Source organism: Carlito syrichta, unplaced genomic scaffold (genome assembly GCF_000164805.1).
Source record: "Carlito syrichta isolate Samal-C Ts95f unplaced genomic scaffold, Tarsius_syrichta-2.0.1 Scaffold288187, whole genome shotgun sequence".
In the NCBI taxonomy this organism is placed as follows: domain Eukaryota; kingdom Metazoa; phylum Chordata; class Mammalia; order Primates; family Tarsiidae; genus Carlito; species Carlito syrichta.
In genome coordinates this window covers 149868-173242 of record NW_007232283.1, presented here as the reverse complement: position 1 = coordinate 173242, position 23375 = coordinate 149868, and the positions used below count along the sequence as shown (strand labels likewise).

General features: G+C 32.2%; 1 protein-coding gene across 1 annotated transcript in view; it reads right to left on the bottom strand.

Moving 5' to 3' along the window:
* The window catches only part of IBTK (inhibitor of Bruton tyrosine kinase), a 94225-nt gene that overhangs the window by 28728 nt on the left and 42122 nt on the right, over positions 1-23375 (bottom strand). The window contains exons 13-25 of the mRNA XM_021710149.1: positions 22210-22296; positions 21298-21380; positions 21172-21209; positions 20610-20706; positions 15549-15650; positions 13229-13346; positions 11351-11411; positions 10672-10793; positions 9199-9311; positions 5665-5813; positions 4144-4307; positions 2041-2133; positions 1421-1564 (exon numbers count right to left, since the gene is read on the bottom strand). Of these exons, the coding sequence (XP_021565824.1) occupies positions 1421-1564; positions 2041-2133; positions 4144-4307; positions 5665-5813; positions 9199-9311; positions 10672-10793; positions 11351-11411; positions 13229-13346; positions 15549-15650; positions 20610-20706; positions 21172-21209; positions 21298-21380; positions 22210-22296 (1371 nt within the window). The remainder of the gene's footprint in view (positions 1-1420; positions 1565-2040; positions 2134-4143; positions 4308-5664; positions 5814-9198; positions 9312-10671; positions 10794-11350; positions 11412-13228; positions 13347-15548; positions 15651-20609; positions 20707-21171; positions 21210-21297; positions 21381-22209; positions 22297-23375) is intronic.

The window sequence follows — 23375 nt, the reverse complement described above, 5'->3', positions numbered from 1 at the left end:
CCATACACTGGACATACTAATAGCCCTAACAGGCATTCATAAAGTTCTATTAGTAGCACTTAGAATAAAATTAGTTGCCACTTTTCTAAAATATAATTTACATTTTAATTGAAAAAATATTCTTGTTTACAAGTGATGTGGCCTCAGAAACACTGAAGAGATATTCCCCAAACCAAGGGAACAAGGCTAGCTGTCAAGATCCTCCCCCATCCTTGTAGGAGAAACAAGGCTCTATTGTTCTCTCTGCTGTCCTTCACACTACTCATGTACTTCTCTAGAGCCGGTTTCCAGATATGATGATATGGGTCACAAAGAAAAGGAAGGATGGAAGGGAAGCAGGAAGTGCAAACTATCTTATACATCTCAAAATTGTTACCTGACCTCTTTGCAGATTATTCTTATTAACAGTGACACTGTGAGTAAACTCCAATAGAGAAAACTTATATCACAAAATGTTAGGTAAACAGCACTGTTTAAAAGTCACAATAACCATTCCTTACTAAACTCTGGTGTGGTCTGTGCTCTTTGAGCTATGGCCGTTGCTATGTTTTTTACACTTTGGTCCCCTCTCCTACCTTGGAGTGGTGACTCCTCTCTTTTTTAATTTAATTTCTAAATAAACTATATTTTCCAATCTAAAAAGTCATAATAACAAGCTATGATTATAACCATGTAAAAATATTTGTGAAGCATGAAGAAGAACAAAAAATTCTGGTAGTATAACTATGTTAAGATTTTCTTTTATCAAATCTAAGATATATGTTATTTCCTACAAAAAAATTAAAAATTAGTTGAGCATGGTGGCTCATGCCTATAATCCCAGCACTCTGGGAAGCCGAGGTGAGAGGACTGCCTGAGCCTGCAGGTTCAAGACCAGCCTGGGTAACTTGGCGAGACCTCAAGCAATAAATAAAAATAAAAAATAAAAAAAAATTAGCCAGGCATGGTGGCACATGCCTGTAGATCCAGCTACTTGGAAGGCTGAGGTGGAAGGATCGCCGGAGCTCACCAGGTCAAGGCTGCAGTGGCCGAGAGCGTGCCATTGCCTTCTAGCCTAGGTGACAGAGTGAGACTCCAACTCAAAAAAAAAATTGAAAAAAATAAATTCCTTTAAATCGTTTTAGAAAGAGATGCTAATTAGAACACCGAGAAGAAATTATATTCACATATGAAAAATAAATCCCACTTGAAAACCATGATGTATATGTCAAAACATCCCAAATTAAAACAAAATAAACAACAAAAAGTCTTTGTTTGCCAAGTTCCAATTTTTAACTTAAAAGCAAAGAAGGGGAGATGAAATGTTTTAAAAGACTTTAGAAATACATTAGGAGGGAAGTGTGGGGGTGAGGAGGACACTCAAAAGCCAAGAACTACTAATGTGCAGATCTATGCCAACTTTAATGAAATAAAAGCATACCATGCATTTACTGGTTTGGGGGCTTTTGAAGATGTGTTTAAAACTGTTTCCATGCTATTCATTCCTGAATTGATTTCTTTGGTAGTCAATGCAATCATTTTTCGTTGCTTCTGAGAAAGTTTAACTCCATGAGAAACCACTTTGCTAGAAAGTAAATTAAATTAAATAACATTAATTTCTGCTTAATAAAAGTAATAATAATGTCTTCTATTTATTTGATGTGATTTACTATATTAGATCAAAATGCTTACAAGTTTCAGGGATAATATCAGTTTATACTACATCAAATAACGGCTGCATATTAGCCCTCCAACAGATATAACTCAAGGAGAATAAGCCTTAAATCTTTAGCTTTTCTTTAGAAATAGTCCACTACGACCACTTTAGAGGCAAGTTTCTGGAATGTAATATTGTACTCCACAAGAGCTGGTCTATCAATTCTACTCTAACACATATTTAAGAAATAATATTATAGCGACTAAATTACCCAGAAAAGAACTTATCATTCTCTAACACTGAATGCAGAAAAATAATAGGAAAGATCCGACAGGTCCTTCCAATTCTTAGGGTAGAGATACAATATGACATGATCTTTCTTTTTACAATTTTTTTTAACCAACCCTAAATGTGACTTTGGTGTAGCTCCACACTTTTGTCTGCTTTCTTCTATTTCCATGATGGTTCTCAGATCCACAACAGGAGGGCTAACAGGACTAAAAAGACATAAAAGTTACTTTACAAAGCATTCACTTACCTATAAAGCCCAACCCCAACTTCACTGAACTGTAAAATATATGTAAGGCCGATCATATGAATATAAATTAGGTTTATTTTGTCAGCTATAGGCCAAACTCAGAAAGGATATTTTGAATGAAAACTACTTTTACATATACATACATACATAACAATTAAAATGCATCTAAAGTCATAATATTAAGTGATAGAACTGAAAAACTATATTAAAAAAAGAAGAAAAAAACCCAATAGAAAAATTCTTAAGTTATCTAAACCAGGTAGAAGAACTCACCAATGTTCTAATTAAATTATTATCTTTTACGATGAATGAAGCTTGAAAACTTATTCTATTTACAAACAAAATTCTTACCACTATCCAATATTAACAAAAACAGACATTTAATAGAAGAACTTGGGGATGTGCAACAATAGTGGAGACCCACCAGGCAGAGATGTACCATAATAAGAAAAAAAACCTACAATCTTTAGAAATAGGTGATTTCTGATCAAAATAAAAAATTATGATATAACTATTTAAAAAGTCTTATTTGTAATCTATTAAAGGGTTTCCTGTATTGTCTTTCATTTAAAAAATTATAATTATTTATACAAGGCAATACTTCAGAATGAATGTGTATATATTAATATTAAGAATTATTATTGCATATTGTTAAGCACTTTGTCAAGAAGCATGGTAATGAAATAGACAGGTAACCTATACTTTTGCCTTTATATCAAGCTATTTTTAAAACATGTTTAACAATGGCAATTAAAAGATGCTTCTAGATGTTCCCACAAATTAAGTACACTCAATTTTGTTTACTTTGGCAAAAAAATTGAAACTTTTCTGAACTTTCTAATTTCTGAACTAACTTTAGCCCATGAAGCAACATAAAATGGAAACACCATCATCTTTGTTCCAACTGTGCAAAATACGACATATTTAAAGAGAATACACAGATGGTCCAGATAATAATATGTCAATAAGTCAATTAACAATTTTAGCCTGTTATCAACAATAGCAGGCATAGGAAGATGAAGCACAAGCTCAAAAACTACTTTGAAAGAACACTGCATTCTAATTACATCTACTCCTTCTTTTGACTTTTCTAAATAAAAGAAAAAATGCATAAAATACAGGCAATTAAAAGGACAGTATAACAACATTAAATGAATATCCTCTGAAGATTAACTGCAAATTACAACACATTTCATAATTGTTAAATACCCTTTAACAATTAAATACCCTTTAATGTGCTACAAAAGATAAAGTCTATGAATAACAAAATGGTCTTCCTGAGTAGCATTTATAACCAATGTATATTATCTAAGAAAAAAAGTGCTGATATTAAGTCCATGTATGTGTACACACACACACACACACACACACACACACACACACACACACACACACACACACACACACTATTTGCCAGACACAGTGACTCACACCTGTAATCCTAGCACTTTAGGAGGCTGAGGCAGGAGGACTGCTTGAGCCTAGTAGTTTGAGATCAGACTATGCAATGTAGCAAGAACCTGTCTCTACAAAAACATAAAAAATTAGCCAGACATAGTGGCATGTGCCTGTAGTTGCAGCTACTCAGGTTGCTGAGACATAATAAGGGTCACCTGAGCCCAGGATGTTGAAGCTGCAGTGAGCCATGATTGTGCCAGTGCACGCCAGTCTGCCTGACAGACTGAGACTTTGCCTCAAAAAACTAAAAGTTGCAATATTTGCTACTACTCACTGATGATAATACAAAGGCAAATAAATTTTGCCAGTGTGTGTGTGTGTGTGTGTGTGTGTGTGTGTATAAAAAGCCTATTATAGCTGGTTAGCAATTTGTAAGCATTTAGAGTAAGTTTCTGTAATTTGGAAATTTATCTTAATATTTTAAAAATGTACTTCATTAAAAATTTTAATTTGACTAAAATGAATGATATTTCTCAGACTACTAGGTACAGAATAAAATGAAAGTCCTAACCTGCAAGAACTAGCAACCCAACTGGAAGAGTTGGTGGTATCAATTCTGTTACTGGGAATAGGCTGTGGAGCAGACATTTTAAGTATTGGTGACTTTTCCCATGGTTTTAAATCTTCTTTAGAATATGTAGGAGGTATACCATTAACATATGGTTTAACTTTTCCCTAAGGAAGGAAAAAATTTTTTATTGTTAACAATAGCAGGTACCTAGTACAGTAACAAACACATAGTTGGTATTTAATAGATATTAGTTACATTATACTGAAGAGCAAAATCTTATGACAATAAATCATCTAGTATTTTCACTTTGTGTTCTAATTTTGTAGCTTAAACCACATCAGTGATTATAACCCAATTACCGAGAGCTTTGAGAATAATTTTTAGAAACAAGTTTTCATATTAAATCCTATTTACATAAATAGTAAACAAGAATGTTATTAAAATAAAAATTATACCAATGAGACATAAAGCAGTAATTTTAAAATTACTATCCATGACTTCAGTATGAAACAAAATGAAAGTATGGAATAAATTTCATATAACTCACTGAATTACAGTACTCGGAATAAAAGTAAAGTCAAATAATATTGATACCTCAAAAGGAACCCTAAAAACTATTGCTATTATAATAGGTCAAGGAAGTTAAGATGGTATTTCCACTTCCAAGACAGATTATTCTACCATTGCAAGATATTCACAATATGCCATCAACTTTCCCTTAAATCTCAGTTGTCTTCCAGACCCATCTTAGTAGGAATGTGAATTGTCCCCAAACTTCTACCCTACATTAAAAAAAAAATATCATCCCTGAGGCCTAGAAGACTCTAAGAAGAAAGGGTAAAAAGAATAAACATCCATAGTCTCACCAATTCCTAGGGGCTCCAATATGTTTTATGGATGTGTAGGGGCTAGAGAAAAATGCCTCTATCTCTATTAAGTTAGACTTGTTTCTTCCCTATAGCTTAAAAACTATAGAATAAAATTTTAAGGGATGCCTAAAAAATACACTCCCCAGAGATGACCAGGCTAGGAATCCTACAGCTTAATGTCAATGGCACTAGATTAGGAGAAGAAATAAATCATTCCAAATTGTTTTGCTCCAATTAACAGCCTAGAGGAAAGAAACTGCAAAATTTGAAATTAGGTTTATTTTCAACATCATTTTCATTGACAATCTTTAAATGATTGTAACATTTCACAAAATACTTTCAGTAATTTAGCTATAAATACATGTTTCAATATGTCTATAGTGTTACTATATTTTACGTCAACATATTTTAGTTGCAGAAAGATTAGCAATAACACCATAAAGAGCTCAAAACTGCCATTAAAATATCCAAAACTAGAAATGTTACACAAATTTGAGAAAACTAGCACTACACATATTGTGTGATCAGTTATGCTTTCTCATATACCAACCAGGAGACTGTTTTACAATTAGAGCAAAAATAAAAAACTAAAAATAAACTATCTATATGCCTAAAAATTGAAAGTAAGGAAGCAGTGCTTTCAAAAACAAACCTCAATCTTATCTGAATGAAATCCTGTTGTAAAATCAGGAGACTGTAAATCTCTAGGACTACCCACGCCTACATAGCTTCCTTCAGAGTCTGATGTCAATAGTTCTGGAAGAGATTCCACAGAATTGGTCTTATCAAACTTTAACAATCCTAAAACATGAAATTAAAAATATACATATTTAGCACATATGCGTTAAACTTATATACATTACATGCAGTAAACCAAATAGAGCTAAAAGCTTCCATTTACCCAGAATTAACAGCATTCAAATAATATTCACTGTTTCAAAATCTCATTTCAAGCTAACTGAAGAAAAAAATCAGTTTAAGTAAAAAATTGAAACGAAGGAGATTCTAAAATAATAGTTTTTTTTAATCATTATAATTATATACCCATCATGTAATGAACTTGAGGAAAACAATTCTTTGGGATCTGGTTTAAGAAGTGATTTATCACAGAAACAAAGAACTGAGTTCCATATGTTCTCACTTATAAGGTGACCTTGAACAATTATAATGCTGTGGGAAGGCGATTGGCAGTAGCGGAAAACTGTCAGGGGATGGGGGGTGGGACTGGCAGCTGGGGGAAGCTGCTAGGGGAGGGAGGGGCACACCTCATTAACAAGCATCCCTGCATGATCAATGTTTGTATACCTAGCCCTGAATTGTACCCCTCATCTTTATAATAAATAGATTAAGAAGCCAACTTGACCTTTTTAAGGCTGTTTTTCCCTGCAGCTGATCTCTGGGGATTGAGAGCTATTTTTAATTAGCTTACTTGAAGCAAAAGGGTTGTTGTGAAATACACATAACATTTCTTCTTTTAAGGAAGCACACTACCTGCCTCCATGCTACAGGTAGTATCCTAGTTCATTAGCATAGCAGAGTTATTTCAGATATAAACAGTGCAGTTTCAGGTGTTCATTTCCATACATTTCCAATTTATGAGATGAAGTACTAAAATAAACTTTAAAAGAAAGACATTATCTGAGTTGTAACTGAAAGTTGTATAATTGATTTTAAAATAAAGAAAACAAACCATCTCCTTAAAGAAAATCACTTTGACAACCTCTGTGTTATTTTTTCTGTTATCATTGCTAAAATACAGTTTAAAAGGAACATCCAAACATTTTTTTCCCCATACAATCTTCTGGATATTTTTAACACTAGCAAATTTTCATCTAAGAAAATACATCTAGTACTAGAAAGCTCCCTGAAGTCAATTAGAAATAAATCTAGAAAATAAAGAGCACAACTGAGGTGGCCAACAATTATACTGGGCTACAAAATGTCATTTATCTAACTTTGAGGATCAACACAAATGTTAAGCCTTCACACAACTGTCTTTGATGAAATTTGCCTCATACTCAAATTTTCTTCATTAATAAGTCATTTTGGCCCCCAATTAAATTTAACCTTTTAATAATTACCTGAGCTGCCCATAGAAAGAATAGTATACCAGAAAAATACAGAACTGGAATGAAGAAAGTAAATTAGATTTTTTTTTGTCACTATTGCTTCAAATCACTTATGTTTTCTGAGTTTGTCTCCTTGTGTTTAAGGGACGTAAATTATTTCATTGCTAATCTCTCATCCAGCTCTGAAATTCTAAGATTCTACTACATGTGCTAGCAATAATATTATTTAAAATAAATCAAATATCTGCTTTTTTCCATAAGTCAGTAAGATGACTGGAAAATTATTAGTTTCATGGTTATCTATCCATTTATTCATCCTTCTATCAATCCATTCATGCCTCCTTCTAAGGACTAGAAGTAACTCATACAACACAAAGAACACAAAGTCACAGAATTTTAAATGTGGAAAAGTCCTAAGATATGTCTTTCCATTTACTGGGTCTTGTGATTCCTATCATCGGTGCTTCATAAACTAATTTTAGGTAAATTATCTATCCTTTGTGTAGCTTTTGTGTTATCTAAAATAACTATTCTTGACATTACTTATTCCTCTGAGCTTTAATGACAATGTCAAGTATCTCATTTGTAGTATTCATCAAACATTAAAAAAAAAAATCCTTCTTTGCCCTGTATAAAAGCTATTTTTTAAAAAGACACGAAACAACTTAATCTTCTCTTTTTTCAAAGTTGTATGCATAGGACTGACTATGAAATACTGCTAATGGAAATTTGCACCATATTATGTCTTACTGCTACAGACAAGACATACCTACCATTTCTGAAAGCCATACTGTAGTCTCATTATTTTATAGTCATACTTCATGCTTTAGCTAAAGAAAATATTAAAAATTTATATCAAATGAATCTAGAATGTGACAGTATATAATACAATTGGCCTGCGCCTTGGGAAAAAAAGGTATGAGGAATATTGCTTTAGTTAAAAGAGACTACAGAGATATTAGTAAGCAAAGACAGTGTGACCCTGACTTTTGATTTAAAAACTAGATTTTTTTAAGAGGTTTAACAAAAAAGACTATAAAAACATTTATAAATAATTAGAGAAATCTGAATATGGAGTGTAATACTAGGTAATGATTAATTAATGTCAATTGTCTTAGGTATAACAGCACTGTGTGCAGAAAAATACTTTTATTTTTAGGAGATTCATATTAAAGTATTTAGGGAAGAAGCATCATATCTATAACTTATTCCAAATGGATAATTTTTTTTAAATCTCTAGAGTCTGTGAGAAAAAGCAAATATGATAAGAGGCCAACAATAAATCTGAATAAAGGATATATAGGTATTTGTGGTAATTATTTCTTTTATCTTTTCAGTAAGTTAAAGATTTTCAAGATAAAAAATTGGGAAAATTTTATTAGAAAAACTACACAAGCTTAACTTTCAAACAGGCTTGCATAATGCCTAGATATAAAATGTTTTATATTTCTCCTACTAGGTTATAACCTCATGCACCTGAATGGCATTTCACCTTGAACATCGACATATTTACATTAATCCAACATCATAATAGTATCTCTGACCTGTTTTGCCAATCTGTAACCCTCTATGCCACTGAATAGTGGTCTTTCTAAAAACATAAATTTCACCCAGGCACATGCTATTTTAAAAATTAATCAATAACAATTCACAGCCTTAAAAATAAAATATAAATTCCTTCATCTGGCATATAAGACTCTCCAAAATCTGATCTTTAACCAATCTGTCTCCTATGCTAAACAATATGCACAAGAAATGTGCGATTCTTTCTACTGCCTCCAGGCTGAGGAACACATTGTTCCCTTTTGCTTATCCATCTGCCTCTTTTTCTTGGCTAACTTCTCTTCATTCTTCAAGATCCAACTTGGCATCAAGTTCCTCTAAGAAGTCTTCCCTCATCTTTTCCAACTTGCTGGGGTGCCTCTTTTGTGCTCCCGGAGAAAACTTCTTAACACGATATGCTATCCTTTTCTGTAGCCTCTGTAAGGACTATTTTGTATATCAATTGCTCTAAGAGATGTCATATACTAACATTTAATACATGTTAAATGAATTAGATAATGAAGACACATCAAAGATTAGAACTGTAAGTATATGCTCAAACACTTTCCACTAACCTGTAGATGATGGACTCTGAATAATATCTGAAAGGTTATAACCTCCAGAACTATCTGAACGTTTACGTGGCTTCTTTTTAGCTTTTGTTTTTGCCTTCTTGAACATAGTTTCCCTAAGAAAAAGAAAACAAAAATCATTTTTAAAAATGTGATGTTAGAGAGGAACCAATAGAACTATGCATGTTAATCAACAGACTATAACAAACAAAAATGAAACGTAAAGATGTGCACACTCTAGTAACATTTATCTACGTGGCCCTGAGCAAATTACATTTCACCAGGCTTCTGTGTGATATTATTACTTGTCCTTAACCCCAGCATTTCTGTGAATGTTAAAAACAAGATGGTTAAGGGTACCGACACTCTATCTGTACGATGACCACGTATGGATCTAACCCTCATTTGTATCCCACATTTTTGAAATAAAATAATTTTTAAAAACAAAACGAAACAAAAAACAAGATGGTATAGAGAAAAATACTTTGAAAAATAAAATACTACACATATTTACATATAAGCTATTATAAACCATAATCTTGACTTGGAAATATTTGATAATTTTTAAAGATTTCAGAAAACGCATAATTCCTTGACTCGAGTACTATTAATCAAGGAAGAGATAATAAAATATGTATGAAAGCCACAGCTGTCTTGTTTCACCTAAAAATTATATCTCATTATCTATTTCATCCAGTAACACAGGCCAGCTGTGAACACTATTACTTTGTAGAAAATAACACATCAATGTTAATAATTTTATAATATGCAATATAACAACATGTCATGCATCTAAGTAAGATAGCTATAAATTTCAAGATTTATTTTTAAATGATGCCTGACACTCGAACAGGAGTTTTAAAAAAGAAAAAATAACATTTCTAGAACCCAAGGACAGTTTTTCAGTGAGGTGCACAGTTGGCTGTATATAGTAAATTTCCTGAACATTCAAGGTTTTCATTTAACTGACATTTACCAAGTAGAAGGAAACTAATTCTGTAACCAGATACGTGAGCTTAAGACACTGATTAGAGATTCTGTGCAGGATTTGACAAATGGTCTGCCCACTATAGAAGGATTATGTAGAACCTGAATATTTTGTTAGAAGACACCCAAATGTCAGTCACTGTAGGTCACGGTTAGTAAAATAGTCAGGTTCTCTACAGAGAAATAGTACATTATCTATGACAGGTACACTCCTCTCTGGAGCCTCTCTGGTTTAGCCTCTACTGATGGCAAATCTCTAATCTTCTGCCAAGATGAAGAAGGGGCAATCACTTGATTAAATGGCGTTTAGGAAGGAATCAGGGATCTAATCTTCCTTAAGTTCTAGCATTCACCCTAGTCTTCATAAGCCAGGTACCACTGATTCTTAATTTCTTATTCTAATAACAACACAAAAATGTCAAGTGGCTAAGATGAAGGAGGGGAACAGTGGAGGAAAAAAGGAAAAAAAGAAGAAAAAAGAGAGCTTACGAATACTGTTGATCCATATTTATTTCTTCTTTCAAAAAAATATCTCCATCTTCTATTTCCAAATAGCTAACATCTGGTCCATCTTGATATGGTGTAATGACTCTTCTATCCATTGCTGGAATCTGCAGAATTGAAGATGTCACTTTTTAAATACAAAATTTACAAAGACTTTTTCAAAAAATATGTTAAATATTCCATTTGTTTTAATATATAGTAACTTCAGAAAAAGGCCTGTATGCTCAATAACTTCCTAAATCTACAAGGGCAAAAAATTCTGATTCGATTCTTTAAAAAATTTCATAAAACTACCAAAAAAAGAAACCTTGAAAAAATTTCACTTTATTATTAAATACAGATTATTACAATTCTTAGGGCTCATGTGAATCCATGTGTTTTTACTGCCCTAACCTTTGGTAAATAACAAAAACACTCTCCTTGACACTTTCAGTAACTTTTATGTGTAAAAGATTTAAAATCGATATTAATTTTATCATTAAGTTTCTTCAATTTTGATTACTTTGTGAGACCTGTAAGAAACCCTACATCCTCATTTGAAAAAGATCCTAACGTATTAAAATTCATTAGGAAACTATTCCATGGAGAAGTCTGATCTAATACACTGTTTAAGATGGTAGTATCACAGCCACCAAAACCTTCACTAAAAAAACATAAGTCTTACCATTTTTCGGTAAAACACAGAAAGATCCTTCAAAACACCATCACTTAAAACATCAAGAGACCTAAAATATAGGACACAAAATTCTATCTTAAGACTCTAGTGACTTAATACCTGTCAAGATTTTCAAATAGGAAAATATTTCATTTCAAATAAACAGCAAATATACTAGACACATATCTTGAATAAAGATATATATTTATATATTATATATTATATATGTCAAATAAACAGCAGATATACTAAACACATATCTTTAATAAAACTCAAGCAACACTTAGGAACAAGAGTACAAAGAATCTTGAATCTTTTCTATCATAATAAAATAGCAAGTATTCATTTTTCCACAAATTATAATCTTTAACTATAGAAGGTATACTACATTGATAGAACAATGGCTTAAGTATCAGGAAACCTGGATTCTATTTAGAATTATCACTGCTACCAATTACCTACATGACCTTGAGCAACTCACTTTTTCTCTGGATCTTAGCAACTTCATGTGTAAAATGAGATTTGAACTAGATTAGTTGTATTCAACATAGATTTCAAGGGTCTTTTAAGTTACATTAAGGCATCAGTGAAAATTTAAATCAAAGTTTACATTTGAAAATACTATTTCTGCAACTAATGCAAAACAGTTCACATATTCAAATCAGTCTCATGCCAGATTTCAACAGTTTGGGAATAACTGATGCACTAACTTGTGATACTAAGTCAATTTCGGAGCCGCCCTCCTTTTCCTATCCTAACATCTCTGTGCTTACTTATTTACACAGCAAACTCCTGATTAAGAATGGTTATGTATACAAATCTTTATTTTAATACAAGTTGTACGTGTCTACTCATGCAAAAGTATACAAAAAGAGACAATATCACAGCAGGTACTATCCTTGATTAAATGGCTCAGCTGATGCACGTGTCACAACATAACAGTTGTAGCACATCATTTTCCAATATCATGTTTTACATAGGATTGGTACTTGTTTTACTTTTTGGCCGATTCCTGTCTGACAAATTAAATGAGCTTAATTTGGCAATACGGGGTAATAAAACTGCCATGAATAGAATTACTAACAGAATGTGAACAATAAAGTTTAACTCAGTCTGAAAAATCTAGCCAGGTTCTGACACTAAGATATTAGAGACATTTTAAAATTATACAATACCACATAACATTAACTTGCATTTAAAAACATTTTTCACAAAATTACAAAGCTTCAAACTGTAAAGAAATTTTCACTAAATTGAACCCTAACTGGCATTAAGAATAGATTAGTAGAAAAAAAAAAAAGTAGAACATTTTATTTCGATTATATTTTGGAATTAGTTCAAAGATCATTCTAACATTAAAAGCGAGTTATCAAAAAACTTTTATTTATAACAACTACACAAATCAAGATTTTCTCAATTCTGAAAGAAAAAAGTTGCCTGGATTTTCTTATATGAATACAAGGCTATTAACAGAATCTATTTCATAAGGTTTTCCAGAAAATTAAGTGAATTAATCTATCTAATACTTATAGAACAATGAATGATTAGCACATAAACTGAAAACTGACACCAAGAACTCTAATCTCAAATTTTTGTTCATCAAGCAGCCTTACTGTTCTCACCACTGACTTTATAGTGAGTAAACATAATATTCTGACCTTATACTAAAAAAAAAGTATACATTTATTTCATTTAAAAATCATTGCTGAAAACTTTTCAAAAGTTTCCAAAATTCCTCTAATTCTAAAATGTCTATGACTCCTAAATCATTAATTCTTCCCATCCAGGTAAAAACATCACTAATTACTCTTAAATTACTATCATATCTACCATCACATATAAACAGCTGCTTTTGCAATAGTCATATTATGTATGCACCTTACTTACCTTGCTTCAAGTAAAGCTGCCATATTTAGTCCCATAAACTGTAAACAAGACAGTTTCAATTGTCCAGCATTATACATTGCTGCAAATTCCAGTAGCATAGCAGCATTCTTAAGGGTAACTACAAAGAATGAAAAGATTTGCAAAGTTAGAGGAAAGGCATGTTACCCCAGCAAATGAAATATATTTATTTTAAGGTTGTAAGAGTTGTCCAATTAGAACAAGAAAAACTGAAAGTCCTTTCTTGACAAAATAACTCATTCAAATATAGAACTCTTCCATCCCAATAAGCCAAAGTAATTTCAAAAGTTGGTAATGAGAAAGCATAAGCTCATACACAAAAATTTTAAGCAAAACAAAATATAAAAGGGGCATTAGTATCACCAGAAGCAAACACATAAGAATTGACAGTCTTTTGCCTAATATTTTCTGAACACTTTTAACTTACATTGATGAACAACTTTTCTTTTCATTTATATAACACAAATCTGGCATGGGACCGATCGGAATATGGAAACTGTTTTGTATTAGCTGATTCGTACTAGAGTAATTATTCCCTCTTCTATAAGACTAAAAAACATTCTGAAGACTAAAAAAAAAAAAAACTGATGAAATAATTCTATAAAGTATAGTAATGTTGAGTAATTTATCAGAATTTATATGGATATATTTATGTATGTAAGTATATAAACATGTATATTTTTTGGAGACTATGTACATCTAAATCTTATAATAATATTACTCATAATAATGCAGAATCTGAGATACTATTCAAAAGATTCTGGATTTAGTCATAATCCTAGTAACCTTAAGTATGAAGTGACCAATTTTGCTAGAGATTCTTCCAGAATATTCTACCTATATACCAGGTAACTTTAGCTTTCTGACCCCCTCCACGCTTTTTCTTACTTCCTCAGAGTCTTAGTCAATAGAGGAACACAGTTCTTTTCTACACCCGGCTTCTTCTACTTATTTTTCTGTCTCCCCTGTAACCATAAAAAGTTGCAGCTGCAGTCAATAAAGGCCTTTGCCTCACTCCTGACTAACCTAAATTTTCAATTCATGATGAACAAAAACTCTCACAGTTCAAAAAATTATAAAATTGAATCATATAAAAACTTCAGAATTGTTCAGTTGGGAAGAAGTATCCATACATTCCCAGTACTCAGAGACCAAACTTCTGTGGAAGTCTCTCTTTCCTAAGTTCTAGGAACATCAAGGAATTTATAAATAATGGCAACTGTGCAACCAGAGACAAAAAAGGACATCTAAGAAAGGCCAGGAAAGCCAATAAACAAGTGAAAATATCACCTAAGTGTACGTTTTATTTCTACTGTATCCTGTGTTCTTTAACATATTTTTCTTTTCTTGCTTAAAGGGAGATCAGGCTGTTGTTTTCTTTTTGATAACCAAGACACCAAAGTCAAGACAAATTCCCAGCAAATAGAAATTAGAAAAAATTGACAGAAACTTCCTGAAGTAGCAATGAAGTAGAACAAATAAGTATGGAAAACCAAAATATTTTCATATCAGGCTAAGGAAATTCCAACTTTGTCCTAGAGTAAGCAACTAAAAATATCTAAACAGAGGAAACATAATTTCTTCCTATAGAATGATTACAGGAAGAGAAGTAGAAGGGAGAAAGAACATTTAAAAGACTACTTGACACTATACAGAAGGAATAGGTAACAGTGACCTCAACTATCATAATGAAAGTGAGGATCAAAAGATCAAAAGATAGGGGAAATGAGATCAACACAGTTAAGATGAATCAATTTCAACAGTTGAACGAATGTGGGTGTAAGGGACAAAATAACAAATAAAACTAATTTTGGATTTCAATGTAGTGTGTTCAGGAGGACAGTCATGTAATTAACTGAAATAGCGAAGAGAGGAAGAAGAAAAAGAGATGTGCCTTATTCAGATATATAATGGGAAAGTTACCAAAAAAATTCCTGCAAACAACAGGAAATGGGTAACTAAAATGGCTAGAGCCAAGACCAGGGCACAGGTGAAACAATTCTGCTTTCAAACACTCACCCCTAAATTTCCCAAGTAAATTTATACTATCTTTATTATTCAAACTATTATAACATTTCAATAGAAATTGCTGTCATATTTCAATTCTAAGATGTATATATTTTCACATATTCTGTGATAAGTGTGTGCCTACAAATGATGGCATGTAATAATTTAAATGTTTTGGTATTTTTCATAGTATAAACAATGGCCTATTTTACCATAAATGGCATCATAAAGTCAAAATGCAGTACTCTTGGATCAACCTGAAAACATACTAATATTCTAATTCAAAATTACTCACGTTTTTCAGTTAATGCTACTTCACAAATCTCTATCAGTCGAGTTATGAGAAGTTGATCAGCCACCGCAAGAACACTACAAATAAAATCTACATTTTGAGATTCTAAAAAACAGAAAGAAAACAAGCATCACTCTGTATTACTTTGTAAACATTGTACTTAGGAAAAAAATTGAATTAAGGCACTAGGAAAGAGATAATCACTATTATTTCCTAAATGTTAGAAGGGCAACTATGATAAATAGTACACGTATCAAGATACTTCCACCTTTTCGAAAATGGTTGAATTGATCATTTAGGTCTAGAAAGCTACTAGGATGTCTCATTTGTTTATAATTTTCCATACTGTTAGAGAAACATTTCTCAAACTAATAAACAGAAGGGAAAGTCAAATCTCACCATCACACTTAAAAACACATATACGTGCAGCAGTGGATAATGCTCTTAAGCTTTCTTATTTAAAACAAAATTTGTTCATCTATGAAAATTACACTCTTGGCCCTAAAGTACTAATGGCTTTAAACAATGCTCCTGAGCCATTGCCAAAATTACAACACAAATAGAAAGAAAAAATAGCAACACAGGGGAAAAAGGGGGCTAAGAATTTTTAAAATCTGAAGTAGAAAAAAGATTTAAAAATAAGAAGAAAGGATGAAGTCCTTGATGAAGTCCTTCCCATAAAAAAAATCTACAACCAGATGCCTTAATTGGTGAATCTGACTGAACATTTAAAGAATTAATACAATTCTCCACAAACTCTTCAAAAAATGGAAGATGAGAAACAGCCCAATTCATACAATGAGGCCAATATTACTCTGATACTAGAAAACAAGGACATCACAGGAAAACTAGACTAATAATCCTTAAGATTACAGATGCAAAAATCCTCAACAAAATGCTAACAAACTGAATCCAGTAACATATAAAAAGGAATTATACAACATGACTAAGTGGAATATCTCCAGAATGAAAGGATGATTCAATATACGAAAAATAATGATATAATACACAAAAACAGAATAAAAACACAATAAAATTTTTTTAACAATCGTCTCAAAAGACACAGAAAAGCATCTGACAAAATTCCACATCCCTTGATGACAAAAACACTCAATAAACTAGGAATAGAAAGACTCTTCCTCAGCCTGATAAACAGCAACTGTGAAAAACCCACAGTTAACATCATAATTAATGGTGAAAGAAAGACTGACTGCTTTCCTCCTAAGATTAAGAACAAGACAAGGATGACCAATCTCTCTCCACTTCTATTCAGCACAGTAGTAGAGATCCCTCTCATCAGGGCAATTAAGCAAGCATAAGAAATAAAGGATATCCACATTGGACAGAAGTAAGTATAACTATCTCTATTTGCAGATGACATGATCTTGCATATAGAAAATCCTAAGGAATCCACTGAAAAACTATTAGAATTGGCGAACAAGTTCAGCAAGATTGCAGGACACAAGATCAATATACAAAAATCAACTGTAATTCTTAAAAAACAATCCAAAAATTAAGAAAAAATTTCCATTTAAGTTAGCATTAAAAACTCTTAATTTTAACCAAGAACAAGGTTCATACACTGAAAACTACAAAAATAATTGGAAACAATTAAAGATATAAATTAATAGAAAGACACCCTGTGTGCATGGATTATAAGAATAGTAAAACAGCAATAATCTCCAAATTGATCTACAGAGCTAAAATCCCAGGTACCTTTTTTGCAGAAATTGGATCAACTAATCCTAAAATTCATATTGTTGATGGAAAGATCCCAAATAATGAAAATATTTTAAGATAGCTTATTCTGAGCCAATTTGAGGACCTAGACCCCTGGCATATGTCCCCAGGAAGTCCTGAGAATGTGTGCCGTCCCCATGATTGAATGGCAGCTTGGTTATACACAGTTTAGGAGGACAGAGATTACAAGCAACTATAAATCAGTATGTGCCTTGCCCTTCCCCCACAGATACAGGTGGATTCAAAGATTTTCTGACTGGCGACTACTTAGCCGTTATCTAGGTAACTGTGAAAGCAATAAAGGACAGCTTGAAGAAGACAACGGAGCAGAGTTTCTTGATATGTATGTAGGTGAGGTTTTATGGGTGGTGGTAGCAGACTTCAAACAGAGCGGGTAACTGTTTAAAAGATGCCAGAGTCCTTAAGAAACAGTAGTACAAGGTCATAAACTATTTTAGATTTTTCTTCTTTATCTGCCAGAGTCAGGTTGGAGAGTAAATCACATCAAAAGCTAGGAATTTGGCAATGAAAAAGTTCCTTTAGTCATCAATACGAAATTCCAAGAGACTCAAAACAGCCAAAACAATCTTGAAATAGAAGAATAGCGTAGGAAGACACGTTTCCCAATTTCAAAACATACTGGATGGTAATGTTAATCAAGACAGTTCTGTTACTGGCATAAAGATACATAATCAATGAACAGAACTGACAGTCAAAAAATAAAACCTTACATTCATTTCAGTTGATTTTTGACAAAGGGTCAAAACAACTCAATGGGGAAATAAATCCTTTTCAACAAACGGTGTTGAAATAACAGGCTATACGCATTTAAGAGAATGAAGCTGGACCCTTCTCAACACACAAACAAAAACTAATTGAGAAAAGTGGCTACCCAAGGAACAGGGGATGGGAGAAATGATGGTCAAAGGGTACAAAACTTCAATTATCTCACCTCAAGTATCCTCACCACAAAAAAAAAAACTTAGAGGTGATGAATATTTTCATTAGCTTGATTGTGGTAATCATTTTACAATATATGTGCATATATTAGAACACTGAGTTACACACCTTGACTATATATAATTGTTATTTGTCAATTAAGGCTCAGTAAGTCTGGGGGTAAAAATAACTCAAAATGGATCAAAGACCTAAGTGTTAAGAAACAAAACTTTAAAAAAGAAAGCATAAGGGATAGTCATCATGACCTTGGATTTGGCAATGAATTAGCAATACGTAAAAACAGGCAATTTGGACTTAATCAACGTCTAAATCTCCTATGTTTTAAAGGGCACTATCAAGAAAAGGAAAACAACCCAAAGAATGGGAGAAAACATCTGCAAACCCTGTATCTGACAAGAGACTAACATCAAGAATATGTAAAGAATTCTTTTACATAAAAATAACAACTAGTAATTCAAATAAAAGTATCCAAAGGATTCCGGTACTTTTCCAAAGATATACAAATGGCCAAAAACATGAAAAGATGTTCAACATCATTCATCATCAGGAAAATACAAATCAAAATCATAAGCTATATAGCATCACACCCTCTAGGATGGCAATAATAAAAAAGGCTGACATTAACTAGTGTTGGCGAGTATGTGAAGAAATTGGAACCCTCATACACAGCTGTTGGAAAAGTTAAACAGTACAGCCATTTTGCAGTTTGGTAATTTCTCAGATATTAAACACAGAGTTACCATATGACCCAGCATTTCCACTTCTAGGCATACGCCCAAGAGAAATGAAAATAGGCCCACAAAAAACTTTGGGCATGACTGATCATAGCAGCATTATTCCTAAATAGCCAAAAAGCAAAACCAACCAAATATACATCAACTGATGAATATATAAATAAAATGTGGCATATCTACAAAATGAATATTATTTGGCAATAAAAAATAATGAAGTACTACAATATAAATGAATTCTAAAAACAATGCTAGATAAAAGAAATTTGACATAGAAGTCCACATGTTGTTTGATTCTATTTATAGAAAATGAACAGAATAGGCAAATCCATAGAGACAGAAAGCAGATTAAGGTTTGCTAGGGATAAAAAATAATGGAAAGTGTCTATAGGTACAGGGTTTCTTTTTGGGGTGATGAAAATGTCCTAGTGGTGATAATTACAAAAGCTTGTAGTAAATATATGAAAAGCCACTTAATTGTATGCTTTGAAAGTATAAGTCTTACGCTGTGAATAATATCTCAGTTTTTTAAAAGAATGAGAAGTAGAAAAAAAAATACCATGTCTCAGCTTACACCCACATATAGAAATCTTCCAAAAATCTTGTTCTCAGTTACACACTATCTCCTTCATGGAGACTAATCAAATATCCATAGGCAGATTCAGAGGCTGCCTTCTCAAAAATGCATCTACTTTTTATAGGATTACTCTGTTGAATTACACTTGTTTTCTTATATGTTTGTCTTCTCTACTACATTGTGAGTTTCTTAAAAATAAGGTAAAAAAAAATAGAGTAAGGTCTACTCACTTTTTAAAATCTTGTATACAGCTGGGTTTGAAAACCTAAAGGTTAAATGAATGCAACAAAATACCCAGTACCACTCCAATGACCAAAGATACCTGGTAACTAAAACTTAGTGTTTTGCCTAACAAAGTATACAAATGCACACTCTTCATAAATTTGGGTTGAATTATTAGTCTATTTATTTCACTTCATATGTGTTACGAAAAGAGGAAAAACAGTATTTGTCAAAACTATACTTCCTGTTGTCAATTCATTCACTCCAATTATAGAAGTGGCTGGACATGGAACTGCTAAATCTAATCTCAACCACTGCATTTAATTATTAAAGAGTTCATTTTCACGTAAGTAATGAAAACTTTATTTATCTGATCCTTTACTGTTAGTAATCATCCCTATTGCTTATTCTAAAATTAAGCCTTTCCTGATGGCTCATTTCTAGTAGAAATTAAGACTCATTTTGATTTTACCATTATTCCATTATATATGAAATATCTAAAATGTCCTAACTCTTTTTTATTTTTAATTTTTTTGAGTGGGAGTCTCACTTTGTTGCCCAGGCTGGAGTGCAGTAGCATGCTCACAGCCACTGCAGCCTTGACCTGCTGCACTCAGGCAATCCTTCCACCTCAGCCTTCAAAGCAGCTGAAACTACAGGCATGTGCCACCACGCCCAGCTAATTTTTTGATTTATTGTAGAGAAGAGGTTTTGCCAAATTGTTCAGTTTGGTCTCGAACCCCTGGGCTCAGGCAATCCTCTCACCTCGGCCTCCCAAAGTGCTGGGATTACAAGCGTGAGCCACCACGCCCAGCCCTTAACTCTTATTAATACCTTTTATTGCCACAGCTTCATCAGTATAGAGGTAGTCCAAAATAACTTTTAATATATCAGAATGTATTGGCATTTCCAAAGCTGCACAACTGGAAGCCTAAACAAAATAAAATAAAGTAAAATTATTTATTTTAAGCAATAAAATATTATTACAGTCTAAGTTGGATTACTGGTGTGAAACTTTGAATAAGAAACCAAAACAAATGCAAAGGACCATAAAATTCATAAAACTCAAAGCTAAAATGAGTTTATATTCAATTTCAAAACACTTATAACATGACAAAGGAATAAAGACAAACTTCAAAAAACAAGAATTACACCAGTGTTACTAATACATTTCTAAATAATGATGGGGAAATTTTAATTTAAGTAGGGTTTTAGCAATAATTTTAAATTCTAAATACTGCTATTTTCTAGCAGGTTTAAGCAAAAATTTTAATACAAATAAAAAACTGAGCTAAAATATTATCAAGTTCCAATTTTGAATTTCTTTAGCTTTAAATTTCCCCAAAATATAAAGAAGTGTAGTTACCAGCCTAGGGGCTTTTTACTTAAATCTTACCTCAATCCATGTGCTACTCAGCATACTATGAAAATATTCTAAAAGAAAAAAATGTTCAGTGCAATAAGAATAGTGAAACAATTCTAAAGCAAATGAGTCAACAGCTGTAACAAAAAGTGTACCTACCAAGTCTAGCACAAAGAACACATTTATGACATGAAAATTCCTTTCCATCTACTGATTTCATGGTCACATCACACAGAAATGAACTGCAAGAAAAATGTTTAATTGAAGCAACAGCAATTTCTTTACATATTTAGCAAACAAGAAAATTTGTTATAGTATCTGGCTTAACTTTAGATTTTTCTCTTAGAGGTGACAGAGAATAAACAACTTATGGGAAAACATACAAATAAAGCATTTCATTTCCTTCCACCTTATGGAAGATAAGAAGGGTCTTACAGTAAAAACACAATTTGAAAAGGGAATTGAATACAGACAAATATTCAAAAAAGTACTTTTTCTAATTTTCCTTTTTTAATACAGGTAAGGTGCTAATAATAAAATATTAAGTGATACCATATTACAGTATCTTTAATTCACTTATCTGTATGACCCATTCTGTGGCAAGCATAGTTTAAACTCCAGGTTCACTTTCTCTAAAACTTTCACCTACACAGAAAGTACAAATAGCTAAAAACAAAACTGTTAGTAATATATCTAGAATAGTATATTTATTACTGAAAAAAATTCATACTAAAGGAAATAATCATCACAATGATGAAGATGCATAAGTAATTTGCTTTTGAAGCTAATAACATATCCTAGTTATAACAAGACACAAAATTCAGGTCAGGAAAAAAAATTAAAAGTTCCTCACTCCATTAGAAAGTAATCAGAAATACTGAACACCTTCACTGACTTTTTGAGCCATTAACATTTAATCCGCTTACCTCCACAGCTCCCCAACACTTCCTGAAAAGTTAAGAGGGTGTCTATCTACATATTTTGCTTCATATGTGGATAAGAAGAGCTCTATCTGCACGTGTACATGCCAAAATTTAGAGAGAAAACGTTTGTTTTCCTTTAACAACTTACCATTTTTTCTGATTTAGCTTCAGTTTGTTACCAGTTTTCTTGGCAATAATATTAATTTTTTCATTTTCAAACCTGACTCCATCTAACCTATCAAGAACAGATAAAAAAATTAATTGATGGATAGATTCCGATACCAAAATAAACTACTACAAAAATCCAACAAATTAGCTTACATCTAAACATGATTATATTATCGTCTTAAAAAGTATCTCAACAAATCCCCACTTTGAGATAAATACATTTTTTCTTCAATTTTAGAATCCAAAATATGTTAAATATCATTACTGACAACAAATCAAAGCCATAGCACAAAGTCTTTCACTGCTATAAAATTAGGCAACTTAACACATGCTCCTCCTCTGTACCTACCCCCACAACTAAGGCTATACTGCTATGAGCAACAAAAATACCTTTAAAAAAGAGAGAGGGAATTCTCAAGAATCTGGTTTATAATATGACAGATACCGTGTTAGGCGCTTTACCCATGCTATATGACAAAACTATGCCAACAACATGAGGTAGATACTATCCCTCCCATTTCATATATTAACACATTTGTGATCAGCTAATTTTTCACTTTCCTAATACTAAGAGAAGATGAAAATTTTTTAAAAATCTGAAACTGGTTACTGCAAACTTCTGTCATCAAACATAAGTGAAATGGTCTTTCCTAAATTGTCACCTTTTTCACAGTACACTTGAAAGTTGAGACATATCCAGTATTTGCCTCAGATACCACTTTGACTAGCATTCTATATTTTGTATTTTAATTCAGATTAGAAACCTGAAAAGACAGTCTTCCATGATGATGTATCATGGATTCATCCAAGAAAAGTTCTTGTTGAGGTTTGCACAGTGTTGAACTTATTTAAGACATAATTTATTACAGGTTCAATTTTACATAATCTGCTTGGATTTGACTGCATTTCTGCATTATTGGAAAAATGCAAAAATAGTAAAATTGGTAGGAATCTATTTTGTGTCATTATTTTGTAAAAGAAAGGTGTTGCAGTTGATAGACGTGTTGAACAGTATGTATCGTGGTTTTCTTCCCTTGTCCCATCAAAATATTTAATGCTAGAAACATTTTCATCTCGGACATTGAAATATTGCTTCACTTTTTTTATTTCTTTGGACATTTCTATCTGTGGTGCATCTACTCATAA